General features: G+C 43.4%; 2 protein-coding genes across 7 annotated transcripts; both read left to right on the forward strand.

Annotated features, from left to right (window-relative positions):
• Positions 1-1,628: 1,628 nt before the first annotated feature.
• Positions 1,629-12,793, forward strand: LOC112228725 (GON-4-like protein). 5 transcript variants are annotated; one of them, XM_024394302.2, is made up of 9 exons: positions 1,629-2,293; positions 8,675-8,974; positions 9,969-10,043; positions 10,177-10,227; positions 10,325-10,375; positions 10,510-10,815; positions 11,138-11,305; positions 11,984-12,191; positions 12,688-12,793. In XM_024394302.2, the coding sequence occupies exons 2-9, from the start codon at positions 8,960-8,962 to the stop codon at positions 12,696-12,698; spliced, it is 885 nt and encodes a 294-aa protein (XP_024250070.1). In that variant the 5' UTR covers positions 1,629-2,293; positions 8,675-8,959; the 3' UTR covers positions 12,699-12,793. The 5 variants fall into 5 exon arrangements, with proteins under 5 accessions (XP_024250070.1, XP_024250089.1, XP_024250079.1 ...); XM_024394321.2 differs by lacking the exon at positions 1,629-2,293 and adding an exon at positions 8,029-8,160 and having other exon boundaries at positions 8,675-9,865; XM_024394311.2 differs by lacking the exon at positions 1,629-2,293 and adding an exon at positions 8,029-8,160 and having other exon boundaries at positions 9,640-10,043.
• Positions 12,688-21,763, forward strand: LOC112228712 (uncharacterized protein C10orf95-like). Of its 2 annotated transcripts, none has more exons than XM_024394272.2 (8): positions 12,688-12,794; positions 15,476-15,670; positions 15,829-15,913; positions 15,986-16,175; positions 16,352-16,505; positions 20,720-21,030; positions 21,120-21,222; positions 21,341-21,763. In XM_024394272.2, the coding sequence occupies exons 2-7, from the start codon at positions 15,532-15,534 to the stop codon at positions 21,126-21,128; spliced, it is 888 nt and encodes a 295-aa protein (XP_024250040.1). In that variant the 5' UTR covers positions 12,688-12,794; positions 15,476-15,531; the 3' UTR covers positions 21,129-21,222; positions 21,341-21,763. The 2 variants fall into 2 exon arrangements, with proteins under 2 accessions (XP_024250040.1, XP_024250048.1); XM_024394280.2 differs by having other exon boundaries at positions 16,424-16,505.
• The last annotated feature ends 1,004 nt before the right edge of the window (positions 21,764-22,767 follow it).

Raw genomic sequence — 22,767 nt, forward strand, 5'->3', positions numbered from 1 at the left:
TACAAAAGAGTTCCAGACACTTGTAGAATTTATGCCAAAGTAAATTGAAGCTGTTCTGGCTCAACGCCCTATTAAGAGACTTTATGTTGGTGTTTCTTTTATTTTGGCAGTTACCTGTATTCAACAGTAATTGAAGAAAGGTAACCATTTCTGCTGGAAAGACAGGCTCTTGACAGAGGATAGCTTCATGAAAATTGTGGATTGAACGCTGGACACACACTGGCTCCTGATTTCCTGAATGGATTTGTCTGAACTGTTACTCTGAAAACACCCCTGGAATAAAATGAAGAGGTCACCAGGGAACTCTTAAAAAGGGTTCACACTGAGAACCTCTATAACTTTGCAATAACAAACCATGTCGAAAGGACAAAATGAATTCTGGGGTAGATTAGTTTAAAGGAATTCTGGGTTAGATGTGTATAAAGTTCCATATTTTGGTTTGGTGTTCACAGTAACCTTTGAGTTTGAGAGTCATGGAGAATGGTATTGTTTTTTTGCGTCTCAAGCCAACAGTGTTCATCTGTTGAGAAGTGTTGAACAGATCAATACTGTCTGTAAGACCTCATATATCAGCCTGTTGACATATATTTCACCTTGTGTTTTTCGGTTTGAATCAGTAAATATGGTATGTGTATTAGTGGCTGTTTTATTTCTGTGTGTCCCTATCAGTGGTGGGGTGTATGTAAGTGTATTCACTATTCAGAGCATGTGTGTGAGAGGAGGGTAAAAAAAAGCAGCCACCTTTATAAGTCTTTAACGGGTACTTTTTCTCCACCAAACCTTTTAATCACTTACCGAATCTCATTTAAACTATATCTGAACCCCACTTTCACCATTATCAAATGTCTTTAGATTACTTCATTAAACCCAGGGCAGCCTAGACAAAATGAGCAATACTGTAGTTTAGGGTTCTTTCTCCCTGTCCCTGTCCTTCTTTTCTCTTTCTCAGTCAATCATCTCTGACTAATCTCTCTCTCTCTCCCCAAGGATCAAATGTAACCCTTTCCCTTAGATCAGAGCCCACAGGTAGGTATAAGAATAAGCCTTAAACTGTAACCTGTCATCCATCATAAGGTAATGTAGCCGTTATTTAATGTGTATTGAAGCCTGTGAAGTATGTGTTTGGTCTCGGTAACATCGAGTGCTTGAGTGAAGAGGACAATATACATAACTGTTTCTATTGTAGCTTTGAAATGTGGTACTAAACTTTATTTTACTCTATTTAATTTATTTTGCTTGTTGGTTGATTAATTTCAACTGTCATTTATTGGGGTAAAACTGAAATAGACAAGGTACATTTTTATTTTTAATACATTCATTTCTGGCACATCAAGGGCAACTTACTCATCCAGTGCACAACTTTGTACATTGCCCGAATTGAAGCCAGACGGTTCTTGAATAGTCGCTTTATTTGTCCATTCCCCGGGGAACACAGTGGCAGAGGTCCGGACTGATCAGTGTCCAGACAGAGATGCTCAGAATGTCGATAGTTTTCTGACTGACGTGAGGCGCAACGGTGAGTTGACGCAGCGTTGTACGAAAAGGAGTGCGCTATCCTCGCGCCAGGGATGTTTTAAAAACAATCTGATCGAGGGCGTGCTGGCCTATTGTGTCCGGTTGATCATGCAAAGACTGTGTCAAGTCATCTTTAAAAAACAATGACTGTCTTCTTCGGACGCAGGGGCTTTCACCCAGAGTCAGGAAGCCATATGGCGTAGTGATTTTGGGTAAATGCGGAAGAGACATTGCCGCCCGTGTCGTTGGATCCACCAAATGTTCTCTTGCCATGTATTGATGCTCCTGGAGAGGACAGACGTGACTCAGTGCTCGACAGAAGACAGATGTGGAGCGCGGCAACAGTGGAATTGTATTGCGACGTGGGTAGAGCAGCGCACACCCTTCCCGGTCCCTTGGAGTTTGCAGACATCGTGCCTGTCCCAGGGGCGGAATGGTAAACTTTGGGATGCGGTCAGGTGTCCTCACCATGTCCTCAAAATATGTATTTTTTTGTCTTTGCAGCCGTCTGGGTCGGTTGGAGTCGCAGTTGCTTTGACATTTTCGATTTTCCGGATTGGGATCCGATTACTTTTACGCAAATCAACTTTTACGCACATCCAGAAGGCGTTAACGAAGCCAGTAGACCTCACTGTTAGCCTACTGTAGCTTATTGTTTTACACTTGATAATCTTTTGCTATTGATTTAGTGTAAAACTGTAGGACCATATTCGACTGCAGACTAGATATGTAATGAAGGAGTGTCCAATTTCTCGGAGATATGCTTCTGAAGTGACAGGTAAGCAGTGCCCATATATTTAAGTTACAGGTATAGCACATGCATCATTGGTTCTCAGGAACTATCGCCTACTTACTGACGTCAATAAACTGTCTTTTTCAGTCAGTCAACAGCTGAACTCCTCTCACGGGGTTGGCTAACAGATGCCCTTGCCATACTGAGGTTAACTTTATAAGCACCTCTGTGCATTCAAATCATCAATGACACTGTCATAAACAATTATTATACTATGGCTAAAAGCAGTGGCAGTCAGTGCCGTTTAAGGTGAGGGAGGACAAAAGCATTTTATATGAGCATGGCCTTATTTCTATTACAGCATATTGGATGACTCTCATTCATATTTCATTCACCCAGTTCAATATAAGAAAGATAGGTTACTACATGATACTCAAATTTTCCCTATACCCATCATGAGGTTGCTACAACCTAGCCTATGAATTAAGTTTACAACGTAGGTGCACACAGGTTGAGAGACAAATTTGAGATGACAGACAGTGACATTCAATACCGCCTTGCACACTCTTGCCTGATATAGGGTGTAATCATTAGTCCAACAGCTGCAAACAATGTTTGTTTATCCCCGCTTTGTTCCATTTGCTTCCGCTTAAACTGTTTTTTTCAACAGAATTGGAAGGAATACACCACTGATCACACATAAACACAATTCACTCTCATAACAGACACATTGCATTCCTTCTCTTCCCTTCGCTTGTGGACTTCAATGCACAACACATCAGCTGTATGTGCCTGGGTTTCCAAGACAAACCGCTACACAAAGCCTACATCGTTGTCACCATATTAGCTAAAGTAACATCATAGTCAGCATAGCTAATAGAATTAATGCATTAGTAAACCCACTACAATCATCAAATCAAATCGAATTTTATTTGTCACATACACATGGTTAACAGATGTTAATGCGAGTGTAGCGAAATGCTTGTGCTTCTAGTTCCGACAATGCAGTAATAACCAACAAGTAATCTAGCTAACAATTCCAAAACTACTACCTTATAGACACAAGTGTAAGGGGATAAAGAATATGTACATAAAGATATATGAATGAGTGATGGTACAGAGCGGCATAGGCAAGATACAGTAGATGGTATTGAGTGCAGTATATACATATGAGATGAGTATGTAAACAAAGTGGCATAGTTAAAGTGGCTAGTGATACATGTATTACATAAAGATGCAGTAGATGATATAGAGTACAGTATATACGAATACATATGAGATGAATAATGTAGGGTATGTAAACATTATATTAGGTAGCATTGTTTAAAGTGGCTAGTGATATATTTTACATAATTTCCCATCAATTCCCATTATTAAAGTGGCTGGAGTTGAGTCAGTGTGTTGGCAGCAGCCACTCAATGTTAGTGGTGGCTGTTTAACAGTCTGATGGCCTTGAGATAGAAGCTGTTTTTCAGTCTCTCGGTCCCAGCTTTGATGCACCTGTACTGACCTCACCTTCTGGATGATAGCAGGGTGAACAGGCAGTGGCTCGGGTGGTTGTTGTCCTTGATGATCTTTATGGCCTTCCTGTGACATCGGGTGGTGTAGGTGTCCTGGAGGGCAGGTAGTTTGCCCCCGGTGATGCGTTGTGCAGACCTCACTACCCTCTGGAGAGCCTTACGGTTGTGGGCGGAGCAGTTGCCGTACCAGGCGGTGATACAGCCCGACAGGATGCTCTCGATTGTGCATCTGTAGACGTTTGTGAGTGCTTTTGGTGACAAGCCGAATTTCTTCAGCCTCCTGAGGTTGAAGAGGCGCTGCTGCGCCTTCTTCACGATGCTGTCTGTGTGGGTGGACCAATTCAGTTTGTCTGTGATGTGTACGCCGAGGAACTTAAAACTTACTACCCTCTCCACTACTGTTCCATCGATGTGGATAGGGGGGTGTTCCCTCTGCTGTTTCCTGAAGTCCACAATCATCTCCTTAGTTTTGTTGACGTTGACTGTGAGGTTATTTTCCTGACACCACACTCCGAGGGCCCTCACCTCCTCCCTGTAGGCTGTCTCGTCGTTGTTGGTAATCAAGCCTACCACTGTTGTGTCGTCCGCAAACTTGATGATTGAGTTGGAGGCGTGCGTGGCCACGCAGTCGTGGGTGAACAGGGAGTACAGGAGAGGGCTCAGAATGCACCCTTGTGGGGCCCCAGTGTTGAGGATCAGCGGGGTGGAGATGTTGTTGCCTACCCTCACCACCTGGGGGCGGCCCGTCAGGAAGTCCAGTACCCAGTTGCACAGGGCGGGGTCGAGACCCAGGGTCTCGAGCTTGATGACGAGCTTGGAGGGCACTATGGTGTTAAATGCCGAGCTGTAGTCGATGAACAGCATTCCTTGACTAGTCTCTCAAAGCACTTCATGATGATGGAAGTGAGTGCTACGGGGCGGTAGTCGTTTAGCTCAGTTACCTTAGCTTTCTTGGGAACAGGAACAATGGTGGCCCTCTTGAAGCATGTGGGAACAACAGACTGGGATAGGGATTGATTGAATATGTCCGTAAACACACCAGCCAGCTGGTCTGCGCATGCTCTGAGGGCGCGGCTGGGGATGCCGTCTGGGCCTGCAGCCTTGCGAGGGTTGACACGTTTAAATGTTTTCCTCACGTCGGCTGCAGTGAAGGAGAGTCCGTATGTTTTAGTTGCGGGCCGTGTCAGTGGCACTGTATTGTCCTCAAAGCGGGCAAAAAGTTATTTAGTCTGCCTGGGAGCAAGACATCCTGGTCCGTGACGGGGCTGGTTTTCTTTTTGTAATCCGTGATTGACTGTAGACCCTGCCACATACCTCTTGTGTCTGAGCCGTTGAATTGAGATTCTACTTTGTCTCTATACTGACGCTTAGCTTGTTTGATTGCCTTGCGGAGGGAATAGTTACACTGTTTGTATTCGGTCATGTTTCCGTAGGACCATATTCGAATCATGCAGTAACGTTAGTGTACAGTCAATAAGAAGTTACATTGGCGGCCCCGGTGGCAATAAACTTGTAATCCCTACACTTGGAAGAGTTCCAGTCTTGAGTTGGAAAGTCATTGTCAGATAGCTAACAAAGCATCCCTCTGTTTGAGCAGGGTGTTTCAGTAGGCTAAACTAGCTAGCTGCATTTGCTAGCTAATTCAGTGAAACTGAAAGTGAAAAAAAATGACTCTCTCTATTTCTCTCTTGCTTCTCCTTCATTTTGGAAGAAATAAAATGTTTAACTGTTCAACTATTGTATTTCTCACTCTTTGAGCCAACTACTCACCACATTTTATACACTGCAGTGCAAGCTGTAGTTTATGCTTTGAGGACTATATTAATTCTCTGACCCTTTGATTGGGTGGACAACATATCAGTTCATGCTGCAAGAGCTCTAATAGGCTGGAGGATGTCCTCCGGAAGTTGTCATAATTACTGTGTAAGTCTATAGAAGGGGGTGAAAACCATGAGTTTCCTAGGTTTTGTATTGATATCAATGTACCCAGAGGAGGACGGAAGCTAGCTATCCTCCAGCTACACCATGGTGCTACCCTCAGAGTGCTGAGGCTACTGTAGACCTTATATGCAAAATAGTGTGTTTTAATCAGTTATTTGGTGACGTGATTATATTTAGTACAGTCTTATCTAAAAAGTATTACTTTTGAAATGTTTCACAATTTACATTTTTATGAAATTCACTGAGGAGGATGGTCCACCACTTCCTCCTCTGCCCCTGAACAGGCAGTTAACCCACTGTTCCTAGGCCGTCATTGAAAATAAGAAGTTGTTCTTACCTGACTTGCCTAGTTAAATAAATTTAAAAATTAAAAATATCTATTTTGTAGCCTGTGAAATCCCAGACCTAGCTAGGGCACCAGCACTGTGCTGGAATATTGTAAGATTGTGGGAGGTAATCCATCTGTCTAGAGACTCTAGTGAGACTAGCTACAGTATTTAGTGACTGGGGAGAAATACTTTTTTCTCCTAATATATAGTAGGATAAATTAAAATATGTGGCTGCAAGTTCCCATGTATATAGTATTGAGAAATTAAATATATACTTTTCAGTCAAGTCAAGTGTTGAAGATTTTATCTGCAGTATAGCTCTAGGATGGTTGCATGACTCAATTACATGTCCAAAGGGTAGCTTTCTCTGGCTGTTGTTGCTAAGAATAGTGAACCAAAACACACTGACTGATGACTGTTATGTCACATTTTATTTTACCAACTTTATATTGTTGCAATCTTTATGTTAAGAACTATTCTTGCGTGCATATGTGTGATCGGCTATGTGGCTGGGTGCAAATCGATATGAGTAAATATCAATGACTCTCAACTTCTTCTGGCTGGGAGGGATATTGAAGAAGCGTATGAATGAGTTGAGTTCTACTTGTTCCATCTGGCTGGCTGCTCTCTTCTGCCCCCTTCTAGATGCCTCTAAGGTACAGCTGCTTTCTCCTTTCATCTGGCTGGCTGTTCTCTTTTGCCCCTTGTTGCTTGTCGCCTTTTCTGATGTATGGGCAGAGCCCCCTTCACTATGGCTGGCTGTTGTCTTCAGTCCGCTGCTGCCATGGACGGGTTTTGTCCCCTGTCGCAGCTTGATAAGCTTGAGGATCCATTTAGGCCTCTGCAGCTGGCTCCATTTCTTTTCCAGCTCCTTTCTTTTCATTTCTTTCTTTTTGATATCTTCCAATAATTTAATTTCTTGTTTGTTTATGTTATTCAGCTGCTTCTCTGTCAGGGGGAAGCCAATCATCCTCAGGATCATCCTGATTTCATTGTGGTTGCTGGAGTCAACAAGCATGATGGACTCATATAAGACTTTAGCCTTTTGGGACTTTGGGGGGTGGTACAGGTCAGCAGTAGCCCTGTGAGTGGCTTTTCCCTTTGATGGAGGTGTTGCTTTGCTGTTACCCCTGGATACCAGAGACTTGACCTCTAGGCCTCTGTCACTTTGGAGCCTGGGGTTACCTGACTTGTATGCTATGGATATCTTTAAATTGGAGAGCGAGAGAATATTTGGAGTTTACAAACAAGTTGAATTTACACTAAATACATTAATATCTTGATTTAGAAGGCTGAGGGTGAACTTTGACCAGTACTGAACATTTTTAAAGCACTTTTTTTAACAGGCAAAACCAGTCCACTTTGACTAACATTTTAGGATAAAAGTAGCTTAAACTTGTTTATTGTAAAGAAAACAAATAATAATAATACTCACAGTTTCCATTTCAGGCATTTACATGTAGAAATTGCTTTCAAATAAAGTTGGTTGATAAAACAGTTATTTTAGGTTTGATCCGTAGCTATGTTTATTCCATATTCATATTCTGTGTTGGTGCTTTTCCAAATATTCTGGAACGATGCATCATAATGGAGGTGCGTATATAATAGTATTTGGGAGCGTCCATTCCTAGTAGCTCGCAGCTTTGCTGTCATATATATGGTTTGTTTCAGGTATCAAGGTGCAAGACTATCCAGATCCCTCTAAATAAATCATATAAATATAGTTTTTTTGTGTTATTTTGTTTGTTTATTTGTTTATTCTTTACAAAAACACGACAAATAATATAATAAATAATCTGTGTGCGTACGTGCAATTGTCAATGTTTGCTCCATCCATTAAAACCACAACTGTTAGAAAACAACCTGGTGAATCAACTTGAAAGATTGTGTGTGTAATTAATAACACAAACATTTACTGTAGGCTGCTGTATCAACGTGAATTGAATAGTCCACCCTTTCACTGCTGATAGCAGGCCCACTGTTACTGAGGTAGGATCTCTAATACTATGGGGAAATTAATTGGGGATGGATTTATCTGTGACACGCGGGAAAGGGCGCTGTAAATTATTTAGAGATTTACTTAGCTCGCTAGCTTTTCATTGCACCAAATGCAGATTTGCGGGTAAGTGACACCAATAAAGTTACTAAATGTGAAAGGTCAATGTACTGTCGACATAGAAAAGTCGGGCGTACATTTTTGAGACACACAAACACACAAGGTTACTTGTTGACAAATATACGTCGTTTGTCAGCAAGCTAATAAAAACAACACAAGCTAGCTACCAAAACAACTACTTCAGGGTCATTAGCGTGACTTGTATCATACGATTATTTTAGCTAATAAGAAACGTTTTCTATAGCTGTGTTGACTTGGTTGTGCTTGTTGTACTGCAACCGAGAAAGTGGCACCACCAGCCTGCTAGATAATAACAGCTAGCTAGATAGTAGCTTGAATTGCACACAAATGGGACACCATACGTTAGCTGTTTTACTCGGCTGTATACATTTTGTCTAGCTAGTAACAACAGCAAATATTTCATCCTATTGTCTTATTCTATGACAAAGTACATTTTACTGTCTGTTGACGTTAGCCCCCGCTCATGTAACTGTAACGTTAAACTGTTGTGTTCTTTCAGGCCTCGAAGCATGAAAGCCCAGAAACGCAAATCGAGCACCCCAGAACCACAGCCCATGAGTTCTAAAGCCTTAAAGAGGGATGAGACAACCTGTGCCCCCCAGATCTCCAATGGTGGTCCACTCTGCACTCTCTGTTAACAGACATATCTCAATTTCCACCCCTGCTAAGGGAAAGGGCTTTGGGATGACGGTCCCAGATGGGGCTGTCACAAAGCAGACACTCTCCCAGGTTCAAGCAGAGGACCATTGCTTCATGTATGGAGGGATGAGAAAAGGAAGGGGTAATGGAAAAGAGAGAGGTATGACAAGTAACACTGTGTGTTGCTGAGATATGAAGGGATATGGGAGTTTGTGTGCAAGGGCATTTAATTGGTTTTACATGCTTCAGTGGTGGGAATGTGATCATCTCCTATCTCATTGTTAAATCTTAGTTTTGTGTCGGCTGCAGGCCAGCTTAAGAATGAGGATGTTTGTCAGCTATATCCCAGCCCCTCCGAGGCAGAAGAGGAGGAATTAGCTATAAAGCTGCAGTTATTTTCTCTCTGCCCCATGGCATTTATTTTTTTACATTTGCATGAAATTAGTTATTAAATTGCTAAATCTTCTCTTCGTCCCATGACAAAATATGTAGAATTGCAGCAAACTTGCTTTCCAAATCCCTTGGCAAAATGTGTGGAATTGCAGGAAATTAGCTCTCTCCACTGTCAAGAGGGAGCCCGCTAAAAGGTTTTGCTCCCAACAATTTCACGTAGGGCCCCCAAAAGTCTAGGGCTGGCTCTCACTGCGTGTGTGTGTGGGTATGGATGTTGGTAGTCAGCCCCGTGAGCCACTGCAGCCCCTCATGATGAGTTGCTCATACCTGCTCTATAGGAAGTGAACGTACCCACCATTTTGGGAACACTGAATCAGATTTCTAGTGTATGAGAATTGGGTTTCTGTTTTGATTACTTACTTCCGTCTGAAGATGGAGAGGATTGTGGGGGCCAGAGGCTGACAACGAGGAAGAGCAGCTCGAAAATGAAGAGCACTTTAGACAATGGGCAGGAAGAGGGACACAGAAAAGGGCTGGAAAAAGGTCATCGGAAGATTCATCCAGTGACAGCGATGAGGATGAGTTTGAGCAGCTGGATCTGGAGAGGAAGTCACAGCAACACAACTTGACCTCCGTCAACGTTCGGACCATCCTCCATGTGAATTACCTGGAGTCTCAATCCGGTCAAAAGAGGGGTTAATGCTAAGTACTAATGTTAGTGTTGAACATTTTTGACTGACAACTGTGAATGTTGCCCTCAGGAGGTGATAACCAACGAGCATGTAGTGGCCATGACGAAAGCAGCCATCCAGGAGATGCAGGACCTAGCCCTATTTGTGAGCGTCAACTTACAGCAAGTTATACTGACAGTACAACTCAGAAATTGGTTGCTGATATCACTTGCATGTTTATAATGGTTTCTCTCTCTGCCTGAATTCAATGTTTTTACCTTCTATTTGCTTCCCTCAGGAGCCCAAGATGACCCGCTCCAGTCTGAAGGAGGGGGTAGAAAAAGGGGTGGTGGGTTTCTAGTAACACAACTTGCAGCTAGCTACCTCTTAATATTTTTTCCTGGATTCATCTCAATAGTCTAAAGCGGCTTCTTCTTCCCTTGCAGAGCATCCCCACCTGGAATATTTATCCTATCAAAAGGGCCCTTGAAGTGAAGGTATGTCCCTGTCACACAGTGCTAGAGTCATGTCAAATATTTTATTACTCCTCACTGTTTTGTGTAGTCTCTGTTGCTTTGTCTCTCTGTTTCGCTCTTTCCCTCTCATCTCACTCCCTGCTTCCTCTCCCCAGCCCCCCCAGTTTGTAGACATCCCTATGGAAGAGGAGGACGACTCCTCTGATGAAGAGTACTGCCTTGATAAGGAGCATGAGACTGCAGAGGTGAGGAAGAGCTTCATCTCTGCTCCGTTAGTCAATCAATTCTGTTCAATCAGTCAAAAGGGTGTGCTATGTGACTACAATGTCATGCCTTTGACATTGTCGTTTTGGAGCGACGTGGACATCACAGGCTCATCGCCATGCTGTGACCTAGGGGCGCGGCCCAGGACCCCTGGACACTCTGAGTGTGAAGAGGACAGATTTGACAGTCCCAGACAGGTAACACACTGCACCTCTGCATTTGGCCTTTGTTTGAAAGTTATTGAAATGATTGGGGGGAAAATAATGCTACTATTATTTTTATTTTTCTTGTCACAAGTACAGTGAAATGCCTTTCTTGACAGCTCTCAACCGAACAATGCAGTAATCAATAAAAATTTAATACTAAAGAAAATAAGGTAGAACAAAAACACACGAGAAATATAAATAAGTAAGTAAACCTACTATATACAGGGTCAGAGTTAACTGACTGAGTTAATGTTTACAATGTGCACTGGATGAGTAAGAGTTTACTGTAATGTTGGTCTTGGTTTATGTTTAGAAGCCAAGGCAGCCCAGACATCTGAGGGTGGAGACTGTTCCTACGGGACCCCCGTCCTCCACTGGCCCTGCCCGGACCCTCAGGGCCCAAGTCTGCACCTTCCTGGAGAAGCTTCATGCAGTGGAGGAAGAGCTGGAACTCAGCCCCATCTGCACCGAAACCTTCCAGGTATTTAAACTATTAATGGGTTGCACTTCCATCACTTAGTCACTTCGTTGCTATTGTTATGAACTTTCTACAGACGCCTCAGCCATATTTGTGCCTGACTGATGCCAAGTCATTTTGGACAGGGGATAATTACACTACAGTGGCTTGGAAATAGGATGACAGTGCTAAAGTAGAAAATAATGAGTTGAAAAAAATGTTTTCATCATAATGTCGTCAAACTCACTTTAGAGAGAGGGCCATGTTTCCATTAGCTAGCAAAGTTTGTCAAAAATAGCCAGCTAAAATTCAGTGATGTCCCCTCAATCATGGCTAGCTAGCTAAAGTTATACTGCATCTAAAGTCAATCTGGTGACATCACAATTATGACAAAAGGTTTTCCTACTAATTATTTGCCTCCTTTTGAATTGTCACTGTGTTTTCAAGCCACTGTAATGCACTTTTGATTAAATCTTCATCACCACTATTGACAATGCATTGAGTAGAACGTTCATTCGGGCATCAGTCCTCAAGAGAACGTTCAAAACAATATTGTGACGAAATGTGCAACCCATGAATACTAGCAGACTATTCAGCTATACCAGGAAATCACCGGACTCTTATCGGGACACTATTCAGCCATATCAGGACCAAAGTCAATGTGAATCTCTTTCTTCATTGGTTCCATCTATCTATTTCCAGCCTTTGACTGAAGGTGCAGGGTCTAGCCTTGTGGCATGTCGTACCTGCCCCAAACGGACCCTGAGGAACGTGCCTCTGGGCAAGCTGGAGGCGGAGCTACATGCCCCTGACATCACGCCTGACATGTACGACTACAGCTTGGCCCTGGAGGACTGCGACTGGAGCAAGTGGCTGCAGGGCCTCATGACATCTGACATGGAGAATGACGGTTAAGATTCAAAGAAGGGGATAATGAGGGAGGGTTCAAGGATGGGCAGTGTACTATTGAAATGGAATAGTCCAACCATGTAGAAACCGATGCAACATGATTTTACACTGTTGCTTAATAAGGAACACATCATTCTCAAAAATGGGCCATGGATTAATTTTTTCTAGGAGCAAATACTTTATTAGTGAAATGCACAAAAAAATTGGCACTCCTCCAAACACTGACAAGTGTCAAGCAGGCAGTAGAAGACAGATGGAGCTGCATTTAACCTGTGTGTGTGTACATGTTTTACGGAAGGTGTGTGTAGCTGGTTTAATTGCTCTCTGTTTGTTTGCTCTGTCATGTTTTGCTAATTTTGACCTTTCCCCCACTGCTCTGCTCCTGTTTGTCTCCTTCGCTTTTCGAGACAGTGAGGAGGATTATGGGATCATATCTGCAAGTCTCTTTCTTTTAAAAAAATCTCTCTTTCTGAATCTCACTCTTTTTACCCCTTCAGTTCCAGGATGATGAGCTAATAGTGAATGGGCACGAAGAAGATGAAGAGAGGGAGGAAGCTGCTCCACCCCTGAGCGCTCCGCAATTCAACGTTCCACAAGCCATTCGGTATGATTCTACCCTGACCCTTTCCCTATTTCTCTCGGGAAAGAAAGGGCTTTCAAAAAGTGTACCGCCAACCCAGTAAGTAAGTAGCCTTGAACCGGAACAGCTTGTAGGAGCAGATCTCCTGTTTCTGTAGCATGAGGCAGCTTGATGTACAAATAGACCCCCTGGACAGGATGTCTATTGCAGGGCCTTACCACCAATCTATCTCCTTAATGCTGAGTGCCAAGCAGACGCTCATTGGTTCCCATTTTTACAGTCTTTGGTATGACTTGGCTGGGGATCGAATTCCCAACATTCCGATCTTAGGGTGGACACTAACCACAAGGTCACGGAGTTGGTCCACCAACCCAGTACCTCATATTAATAATGATATAGAGCTTTTAATGTGGAGTAAACAACAAGAGGAAGCAACTAGAATTTGCTATAACTTTCTTGTCACTGTACTTGTGACAAGAAAAATAAAAATAATAATAGCATTATGAGCCAAATAATCCATTGCTTCCTGGTTCTCCTCGAGTCAACAGTGCTATCTATCCCAGACCTTAATGGATGTGACTGTTTAGCTCACCCTTGCTTCCTTTTTTCTACAAATACGGTCCTCTTGTTGACTTTGTGCTGGTTGGTGGGCCAAATTGGCCATCTGTTGTATGTGTTATGAACAACTGCAGGATACGTGACTGCAGCCACTCATGCGTTTGAGCCTATCCATCTATGACATTCTAGGAATTACTTGAAATTACGTACACACACACACCAAGTCCTCCCTTCGGGACAGAGCAGCAGAGGGGTGCTGTATCTGCTTGGGTAGGGAGGCAGAGAAATGCTCTGGTGTTTTCTCTTCCTCAGAAGTATCAGGAGGTGGACAGAACTCACAGTAGAGCTACAATCCACACTAACACACAGGACTCACAGTAGAGCTACAATCCACATTAACACACAGAACTCAAAGTATAGCTACAATCCACACTAACACACATGACTCACATTAGAGCTACAATCCACACTAACACACAGAACTCACAGTAGAGCTACAATCCACACTAACATACAGAACTCACAGTAGAGCTACAATCCACACTAACACACAGGACTCACATTGGAGCTACAGCAACTCACACTTACTAACAGAAGACACACACCGCTAACAAACTCACTTTGTGTCTCACACACACTCCCAGTGCACCAGGTGTTCAGTAGCTGGTTGGCACATGTGCCCACTTTGATGTTTGAACTGTGACGTCTGTTGAGAGATCTCTGTGTGTGCGACGTGCCGTTTTCAGGCCACGTCTCTGAACTGACAGGAGCAGAGAGAGCTTTACTTCCTTCCAGCAACTGTCCACGCACGCGCACACACGTTTGCGTCACTGTGTCCTGGTCCTGGCTGTAATGGGTGTCTCTAAATGTTACCTAGGCAGTATGACGTGGGGAGAGACAGACAGGTTTTTCCACACTATGGAGTCAGGGCACTATGACAGTGCTACCACTAATGACTCAGCAACATTAGGGAAAGTAGAGGAGGATAAGAGGTGGGTAGAGGGGGTTAGGTCTCCACTGTGATTTCAGTCTACACAAGCGGAGCTACGCTTTTGTCACGTTCCAAAAGTTCAGTGCACAAAAGTACGTATAGCTACGCAAAGAACCTCAGTCAGATCCCATTGCGTAGACTAGAGCATTTTAAGAAGAATATTGCATAATCCAAACATACTGAACATAAAAACGCAACATGTGAAGTGTTGGTCCCATGTTTCATGAGCTGAAATAAAACATCCCAGAAATGTTCCATATGCACAAAAGTTATTTCTCAATTTTCTACACACATTTGTTTACATCCCTGTTAGTGAACATTTCTCCTTTGCCAACATAATCTATCCACCTGATCGGTGTGGCATTTCAAGAAGCTGATTAAATAGCATGATCATTACACAGGTGCATCTTGTGCTGGGGACATTAAAAGGCCACTCTAAAATGCTCAGTTTTGCCACACAATTCAATGCCACAGATGTCTCAAGTTTTGAGGGAGCGTGCAATTGGCATGTCTCATTTCCCACATGGGCCACATATCTCCCAAAATATCAGTATAACGTCTGCTAAATGACCATATTCTAATGCCAGTCAGTGTCCAGAGGTTTGGGATGGAGATAAGCCTGAAGCAAGACGGTTTGCAGTGATGAGGATCGAAGGGAGGAATCCTCCCTACAAGGCTACTCTTAAATTGTTATTGAAATGTGGTGTGCTTTCTGGCGCCACATGTCTGTCTTAGATTCATCCAATGGGTACTTCATTTTGGTAGTAGTGAAGGCGTAGCTAGCTAGCTACACTTAACGTTACTACGGAGTCCATGAACTGTAGTAGCTGAGCTCAAAACTTAATCCGATCCCTACTAAGGAGAAGCCACACAGACGGGAGGGACAGTGAGACACCTTGATGACTCAGTGCTGCCTGCCTGCCATATTTTCTTGCTCTCCCCTTACAACCATCTTCCTCTGATGACCACTCAAGCCATGAACTTTCCCCACCCTCTCAGGACTTTCCATCTCATGAATGATGTTTTTCTAAATTGCTTGTCTTTTTTTATGCTTTAAAGCACTCCGATGATTAATGCAATAAAGTGCTATAAAAATGGAATGTATTATGTCATCAATATGATTATTATTCCCCTTCCTGACCCCTGACCTCTGCAGGTTTCAGGAGCCACTGGCTAACATGCTGACAGAGGCAGCATACTGTGAGGGAGCAGATGGAGGTTCTGCAGCAGCGGAGAGCTCTCCAGGAGACTCCTGGCCGTTCCACCCCCGTCGTCACAGTATCACCTCCCATGGTGCTGCCCCGCGCTCGACCACGCCCAGAAACTCCAGCTGTGGAAGCAAGTCCAACAGGTAGGTTGGCCCGCTTGTAAAACCTAATTGAGGAACTGTAGTTGGTGGAATACAACATTTTAGATTTTTCAAGTTGCTTTATTATTGACACCAATAATGTTAATTATTTAGACTCACAGACCCCCCCTTCCTTGCCTGTTTTGTCTGTCTCTGTTCAGTACATACAGCTGCTGACCCAGGTGAACCTGCTGTGCAGCCCTGTGGAGGCCCTGCACCACAAGGCCCACCACCAAACAATACCTGGTGAGTTACTGAGGCTCGCTCTATCTATATATACCCTTCTCAAGTCCTAGTCTCTGTGTGCCTTCCACCCAGGAGAAGCTCCAGGCGTTTACCCAGCATGAGGAGGCGATCAGGTCAGTCCGGGATCCAGGCTTCAGCAGCATTTTCAGGGCCTGAAACCTCCAGGGGGCACTGTCTCTTGTCCAGGAGCAGGAGAGCTCTGTCTCGCCATCCGCTCTTTCTCCAACCCCCCCTGCCAGGCCTCAAACACGCTCTAACAATGGTAATGAACAGGGAGGTCTGGTGTGTGTGTGTGGTTCATATGTAAAGACGTGAGAATCTGAATTGTATGTACTAAAGATGGAATCGATAACCTGTGTGTAGCTGTTTTGTGTTATCTATGTATCAGAGGGTGGGTTTGTGAATTGCTTGATTGTAAGTGTTTGGTTGTCCCTGCAGTGCGTACATACCCTCTGCTGCCTGCTAAGACGGCCTGGCTGCTCACCACCTGCTCCGTCTTCCTCTATCCAGAGCTCCTGCCCCACTGCAGCCTGGACCCCGCACTGCACCCTCCGCGCACCAAGAACAACTTCTACACATGCGGAGAGGACAGGTACGTGCACACACACACATTTACACATGCAGCACGTCCTGTGTGGGGAGACAAACTCCACAGGAGCTCATGTTCACAAACAACAGCAACCTGTTCAAAAACAATCCTCATTTACACACAGTCCCTGGTCAAAAATAGCTATGCCTAACGTGAGTATTTTATGTCAGTGATGCCTGCTCAGTATTAAGCTGAATATAAACACTTAAATGTGTGTTAACCCGTGTTGAATGTGTGTTAACCCGTCTCTCTCAAACCCATTCAATGACCGTTCACCGACATAGTTGGAACTATGAGGGCCTATGTCATCTTTACTGCTACAACCAAGCATCAAATTCTTCCTTGCATGGTTGAATGTTTGACTAAAGACTGGATATTTACTCGCAATGTGGATTTTTGTTCCATACTCATTGTACTGGGGCTGAAGCACTTCAGCCAGACAGAGCTCCCCTACCAGCTCATCACAGATTACTGCACCTGTACATAGCCCACCTATAATTTAGCCCAAACTACTACCTCTTTCCCTACTGTATTTAATTAATTTATTTATTTTGCTCCTTTGCACCCCATTATTTTTATTTCTACTTTGCACATTCTTCCACTGCAAATCTACCATTCCAGTATTTTACTTGCTATATTGTATTTACTTTGCCACCATGGCCTTTTTTTGCCTTTACCTCCCTTATCTCACCTCATTTGCTCACATCGTATATTAGACTTGTTTATACTGTATTATTGACTGTATGTTTGTTTTACTCCATGTGTAACTCTGTGTCGTTGTATGTGTCGAACTGCTTTGCTTTATCTTGGCCAAGTCGCAATTGTAAATGAGAACTTGTTCTCAACTTGCCTACCTGGTTAAATAAAGGTGAAATAAAATAAAAATAAAAATGTGTCGCATTCTGGTAAGAATTGCACTTCCAATGCTGTATGAAGTAAGGTTGTTGTCATTATTTGGTCAAAAGCAAAACCAATGTACATAAGTAATATGGCTGAAAATACATTGTTGCCTATAGAATGCAAAACATTAATGAGAGACTGCCCCTAAAAAGCAACTTCTCGTTTTGAAAACGGCATTGTGGCATCGATAAGACTCATAAAGTCAGTCTTATCCTAAACTGAGATTTGCGAGATGATAGGAAATAATTGTATGTCACGGAATGAAGGGTACTGTTTTCCTTGGGTTGGGTTTATTTCAATCCTGCCCACAGCTGGCAGCACCCAAGTAATCATCAGTTCGGAGCGCAGCTGCACGCGACCTGATTTTAATGCCTATGGTCAATTTGGTTTGACATTCAATATCTCTATGGGGCTAGTTAGGTACCATCAGTAAATTACAATGTACATGGTCAAAATGTTTGTCAATGCTGCCAAATGTTTTTATTTTATTTATTTTTTTACCTTTATTTAACCAGGTAGGCTAGTTGAGAACAAGTTCTCATTTGCAACTGCGACCTGGTCAAGATAAAGCACAGCAGTGTGAACAGACAAGAGTTACACATGGAGTAAACAATTAACAAGTCAATAACACAGTAGAAAAAAAAGAGTCTATATACATTGTGTGCAAAAGGCATGAGGAGGTAGGTGAATAATTACAATTTTGCAGATTAACACTGGAGGGATAAATGATCAGATGGTCATGTACAGGTAGAGATATTGGTGTGCAAAAGAGCAGAAAAGTAAATAAAGAAAAACAGTATGGGGATGAGGTAGGTAAAATTGGGTGGGCTATTTACCGATAGACTATGTATAGCTGCAGCGAGCGGTTAGCTGCTCAGATAGCAGATGTTTGAAATTGTGAGGGAGATAAAAGTCTCCAACTTCAGCGATTTTTGCAATTCGTTCCAGTCACAGGCAGCAGAGAACTGGAACGAAAGGCGGCCAAATGAGGTGTTGGCTTTAGGGATGATCAGTGAGATACACCTGCTGGAGCGCGTGCTACGGTTAGGTGTTGCCATCGTGACCAGTGAACTGAGATAAGGCGGAGCTTTACCTAGCATGGACTTGTAGATGACCTGGAGCCAGTGGGTCTGGCGACAAATATGTAGCGAGGGCCAGCCGACTAGAGCATACATGTCGCAGTGGTGGGTGGTATAAGGTGCTTTAGTAACAAAACGGATGGCACTGTGATAAACTGCATCCAGTTTGCTGAGTAGAGTGTTGGAAGCTATTTTGTAGATGACATTGCCGAAGTCGAGGATCGGTAGGATAGTTTTACTAGGTTAAGTTTGGTGGCGTGAGTGAAGGAGGCTTTGTTGCGGAATAGAAAGCCGACTCTAGATTTGATTTTAGATTGGAGATGTTTGATATGAGTCTGGAAGGAGAATTTACAGTCTAGCCAGACACCTAGGTACTTATAGATGTCCACATATTTATTCTAGGTCGGAACCATCCAGGGTGGTGATGCTAGTCGGGCGTGTGGGTGCAGGCGGCGAACGGTTGAAAAGCATGCATTTGGTTTTACTAGCGTTTAAGAGCAGTTGGAGGCCACGGAAGGAGTGTTGTATGGCATTGAAGCTCGTTTGGAGGTTAGATAGCACAGTGTCCAAGGATGGGCCGGAAGTATACAGAATGGTGTCGTCTGTGTAGAGGTGTATCAGGGAATCGCCCGCAGCAAGAGCAACATCATTGATATATACAGAGAAAAGAGTCGGCCCGAGAATTGAACCCTGTGGCACCCCCATAGAGACTGCCAGAGGACCGGACAGCATGCCCTCCGATTTGACACACTGAACTCTGTCTGCAAAGTAGTTGGTGAACCAGGCAAGGCAGTCATCAGAAAAACCGAGGCTACTGAGTCTGCCGATAAGAATATGGTGATTGACAGAGTCGAAAGCCTTGGCAAGGTCGATGAAGACGGCTGCACAGTACTGTCTTTTATCGATGGCGGTTATGATATCGTTTAGTACCTTGAGCGTGGCTGAGGTGCACCCGTGACCGGCTCGGAAACCAGATTGCACAGCGGAGAAGGTACGGTGGTATTCGAGATGGTCAGTGACCTGTTTGTGGCTTTCGAAGACCTTAGATAGGCGGGGCAGGATGGATATAGGTCTGTAACAGTTTGGGTCCATGGTGTCTCCCCCTTTGAAGAGGGGGATGACTGCGGCAGCTTTCCAATCCTTGGGGATCTCAGACGATATGAAATGTCTATGACTTAAAAACCAACTATGCATTTTAGAATTGCATATACAAATATTGGAAGCATTTAATGAGACAACTGTCCCTAACTAGCCCCAGAGAAGCTAATCGATGTCAAACCAATTTTGCCACGGTCGCACACCAGCCGGCTGAAGTTAAATGGCGAAATAAGTTGGCTAGCACTAGCTAGTCTAGATGACTTCAAGACACAAGACCTGGTCAAGTTATCTATACTGAACAAAAATATAAATGCAACGTGCAACAATTTCAAGGATTTTACTGAGTTACAGTTCATAAGTAAATCAGTCAAATGAAAAAACATTTAGGCCCTAATTTATGGATTTCACATGACTGGGAATACAGATATGCATCTGTTGGTCATAGATACTTTTTTTTTTAAGTAGGGTTGTGGATCAGAAAACCAGTTAGTATCTGGTATGATCACCATTTGCCTGATGCAGCACCACACATCTCCTTCACATAGAGTTATTCAGGCTGTTGATTGTGGCCTGTGGAATGTTGTCTCATTCTTCAATGGCTGTGTGAAGTGGCTGGATATTGGCGGGAACAGGAACACGCTGTTGTACATGTCGATCCAGAGCATCCCAAATATGCTCAATGGGTGACATGTCTGGTGAGTATGCAGGTCATGGAAGAAATTGAACATTTTCAGCTGCCAGGAATTGTGTACAGATCCTTGCAACATGGGGCTGTGAATTATAATGTTGAAACATGAGGTGATGGCGGCGGATAAATAACACACTGACGAGATCCTGAGGCCCATTATCTCTGTGCATTCAAATTGCCATCGACAAAATGCAATCGTTGTCCGTAGCTTATGCCTGCCCATACCATAACCCACAGCCACCATAGGGCACTCTGGTCAGCAAACCGCTCGCCTACACAGCGCCATACAAGTGGTCTGTGGTGGTAAAGGCCGGTTGGACAACTCTCGTTTGGCTTCAGTCATGGCTGCTGCATTTCTGAACAAGCCAAAAATATTAGAGCCAAATCAGGAAGTTCAGCCCCCCTTTAAACTCTTTTACACGTTGCAGATAAACAACCATTATGCTTTTCAGAAGAGCAAGGAGCTCCTTCATGGGAGGGTCCTGAGGAAGGCTCACTCTCCATCCCTGAGGAGAAGGAAGAGGAGGATGACAAAATTGAGGATGACGAGGAGGATAAGGATGGGGGGAGAGAACACAGCCCCTCGCCGAAGAGGAGTACGGGGGATGGAGAAGGCTCGGGGGTGTCTGATGGCCCCCCAACACCCTTTAGTGGGGAGATGGAGAACCCCCTGCAGCCTTGTCCCAACCCCTCTTCTGATCCCCGTGTGTGCCAAAAACATCTCCCTCACTGCCAGTGGGGAGAAGGTCATACTCTGGACAAGGTGAGAGAGACAAGCCTGAAAATGTTTGATCTTTGTTTAATGTTTTAAAATGTTTTTGTTAAAGAGTGATAATCCTCTTTGGGTTACAGGGATGCTGACCGTGTCATTCTAACCACCTGTCAGCAGCAAGGTGCCAATCAGAGTACTTTCCAGGCAATTTCCACCCAACTTGGCGATAAAACACTCAATGAGGTGAAGGTTGTTTTTTGTAACCGAACTATAAAGATCCAACAGTAATGCACTTGTTGAAAAGTCTTGGCTTGTGAAATGAACCCTAGTCCACTGACTACTTTACCTCTCTCCTGTCCAGGTGTCTCGGCGGTTTCGGGACCTGTTGAGCCTGTTCCGCACCGCTGCCTACCAGGTCAACTTAGAGGACGAAACTATGGCCACTGAACAGCAGACAGTCACAGACAAGGAGCAGGACAGAACCAACCCAAAAAGGACAGAACCAAGTTCAGACACTTCAAAGGAGAGGAGCAAGAGAGGATATTTGTGACTGCAGTATATTCATACCACATATAAACTTCCAGAAACCAGTTCAAGGCTAGTGAAATCTGGAGGCAACATTGAGGGCATATGAACACTTAATAAACTCATATCAGAATCACCTGAGCGGAAGCAACACCAGCAGCTCGAAAGATGGCAGCTTTTCAAGTTTACCATAACCAATTTTAAACAGTGAGCACTGTGTAACTGTACATCACTAATTTATTAAAATAAATACACCCTTTGTCTTATCACTCAAATGCACTACTGAGGGACTAGGGTACACAGTCTCTTAGTGTGGCAAAGGTTAAGTTAGAGGTCGACCGATTAATCGAAATGGCCGATTAATTAGGACTGATTTCAAGTTTTCATAACAATTGGAAATCGGTATTTTTGGGCGCCGATTTTTCATATTTTTATATACTAGGCAAGTCAGATAAGAACACATTCTTATTTTCAATGACGGCCTAGGAACGGTGGGTTAACTGCCTCGTTCAGGGGCAGAACGACAGATTTTCACCTTGTCAGCTCGGGGGATCCAATCTCGATGGTGGCTGTTCGTTGTGTTGCTGGTTCGTGCTCAGGGAGGAGCGAGGAGAGGGACGGAAGCTATACTGTTACACTGGCAATACTAAAGTGCCTATAAGAACATTCAATAGTCAAATGTTAATGAAATACAAATGGTATAGAGGGAAATAGTCCTATAATTCCTATAATAACTACAAGCTAAAACTTCTTACCTGGTAATATTGAAGACTCATGTTAAAAGGAACCACCAGCTTTCACATGTTCTCATGTTCTGGGCAAGGAACTGAAACGTTAGCTTTCTTACATGGCACATATTGCACTTTTACTTTCTTCTCCAACACTTTGTTTTTGCATTATTTAAACCAAATTGAACATGTTTCATTATTTGAGGCTAAATTGATTTTATTGATGTATTATATTAAGTTAAAATAAGTGTTCATTCAGTATTGTTGTAATTGTCATTATTACAAATACATTTTTTAAAATCGTCCGATTAATCGGTATTGGCTTTTTGGTCCTCCAATAATCGGTATCGGTATCAGTGTTGAAAAATGTTTTGTATACTTTTTTTCCAGTTCTCCGAGTTGTGCATGTTTGGCACAATATGGGAAATATGAACGGTAATAATACCTGTACAAGAGTTATATATTTTATACAAAATAAACGTAATTTATCCGTTTGCCTTTTTGATGAATTCCCTTTCGTTTATGAGAAATGTTA

Source organism: Oncorhynchus tshawytscha, linkage group LG03 (genome assembly GCF_018296145.1).
Source record: "Oncorhynchus tshawytscha isolate Ot180627B linkage group LG03, Otsh_v2.0, whole genome shotgun sequence".
Taxonomy (NCBI): domain Eukaryota; kingdom Metazoa; phylum Chordata; class Actinopteri; order Salmoniformes; family Salmonidae; genus Oncorhynchus; species Oncorhynchus tshawytscha.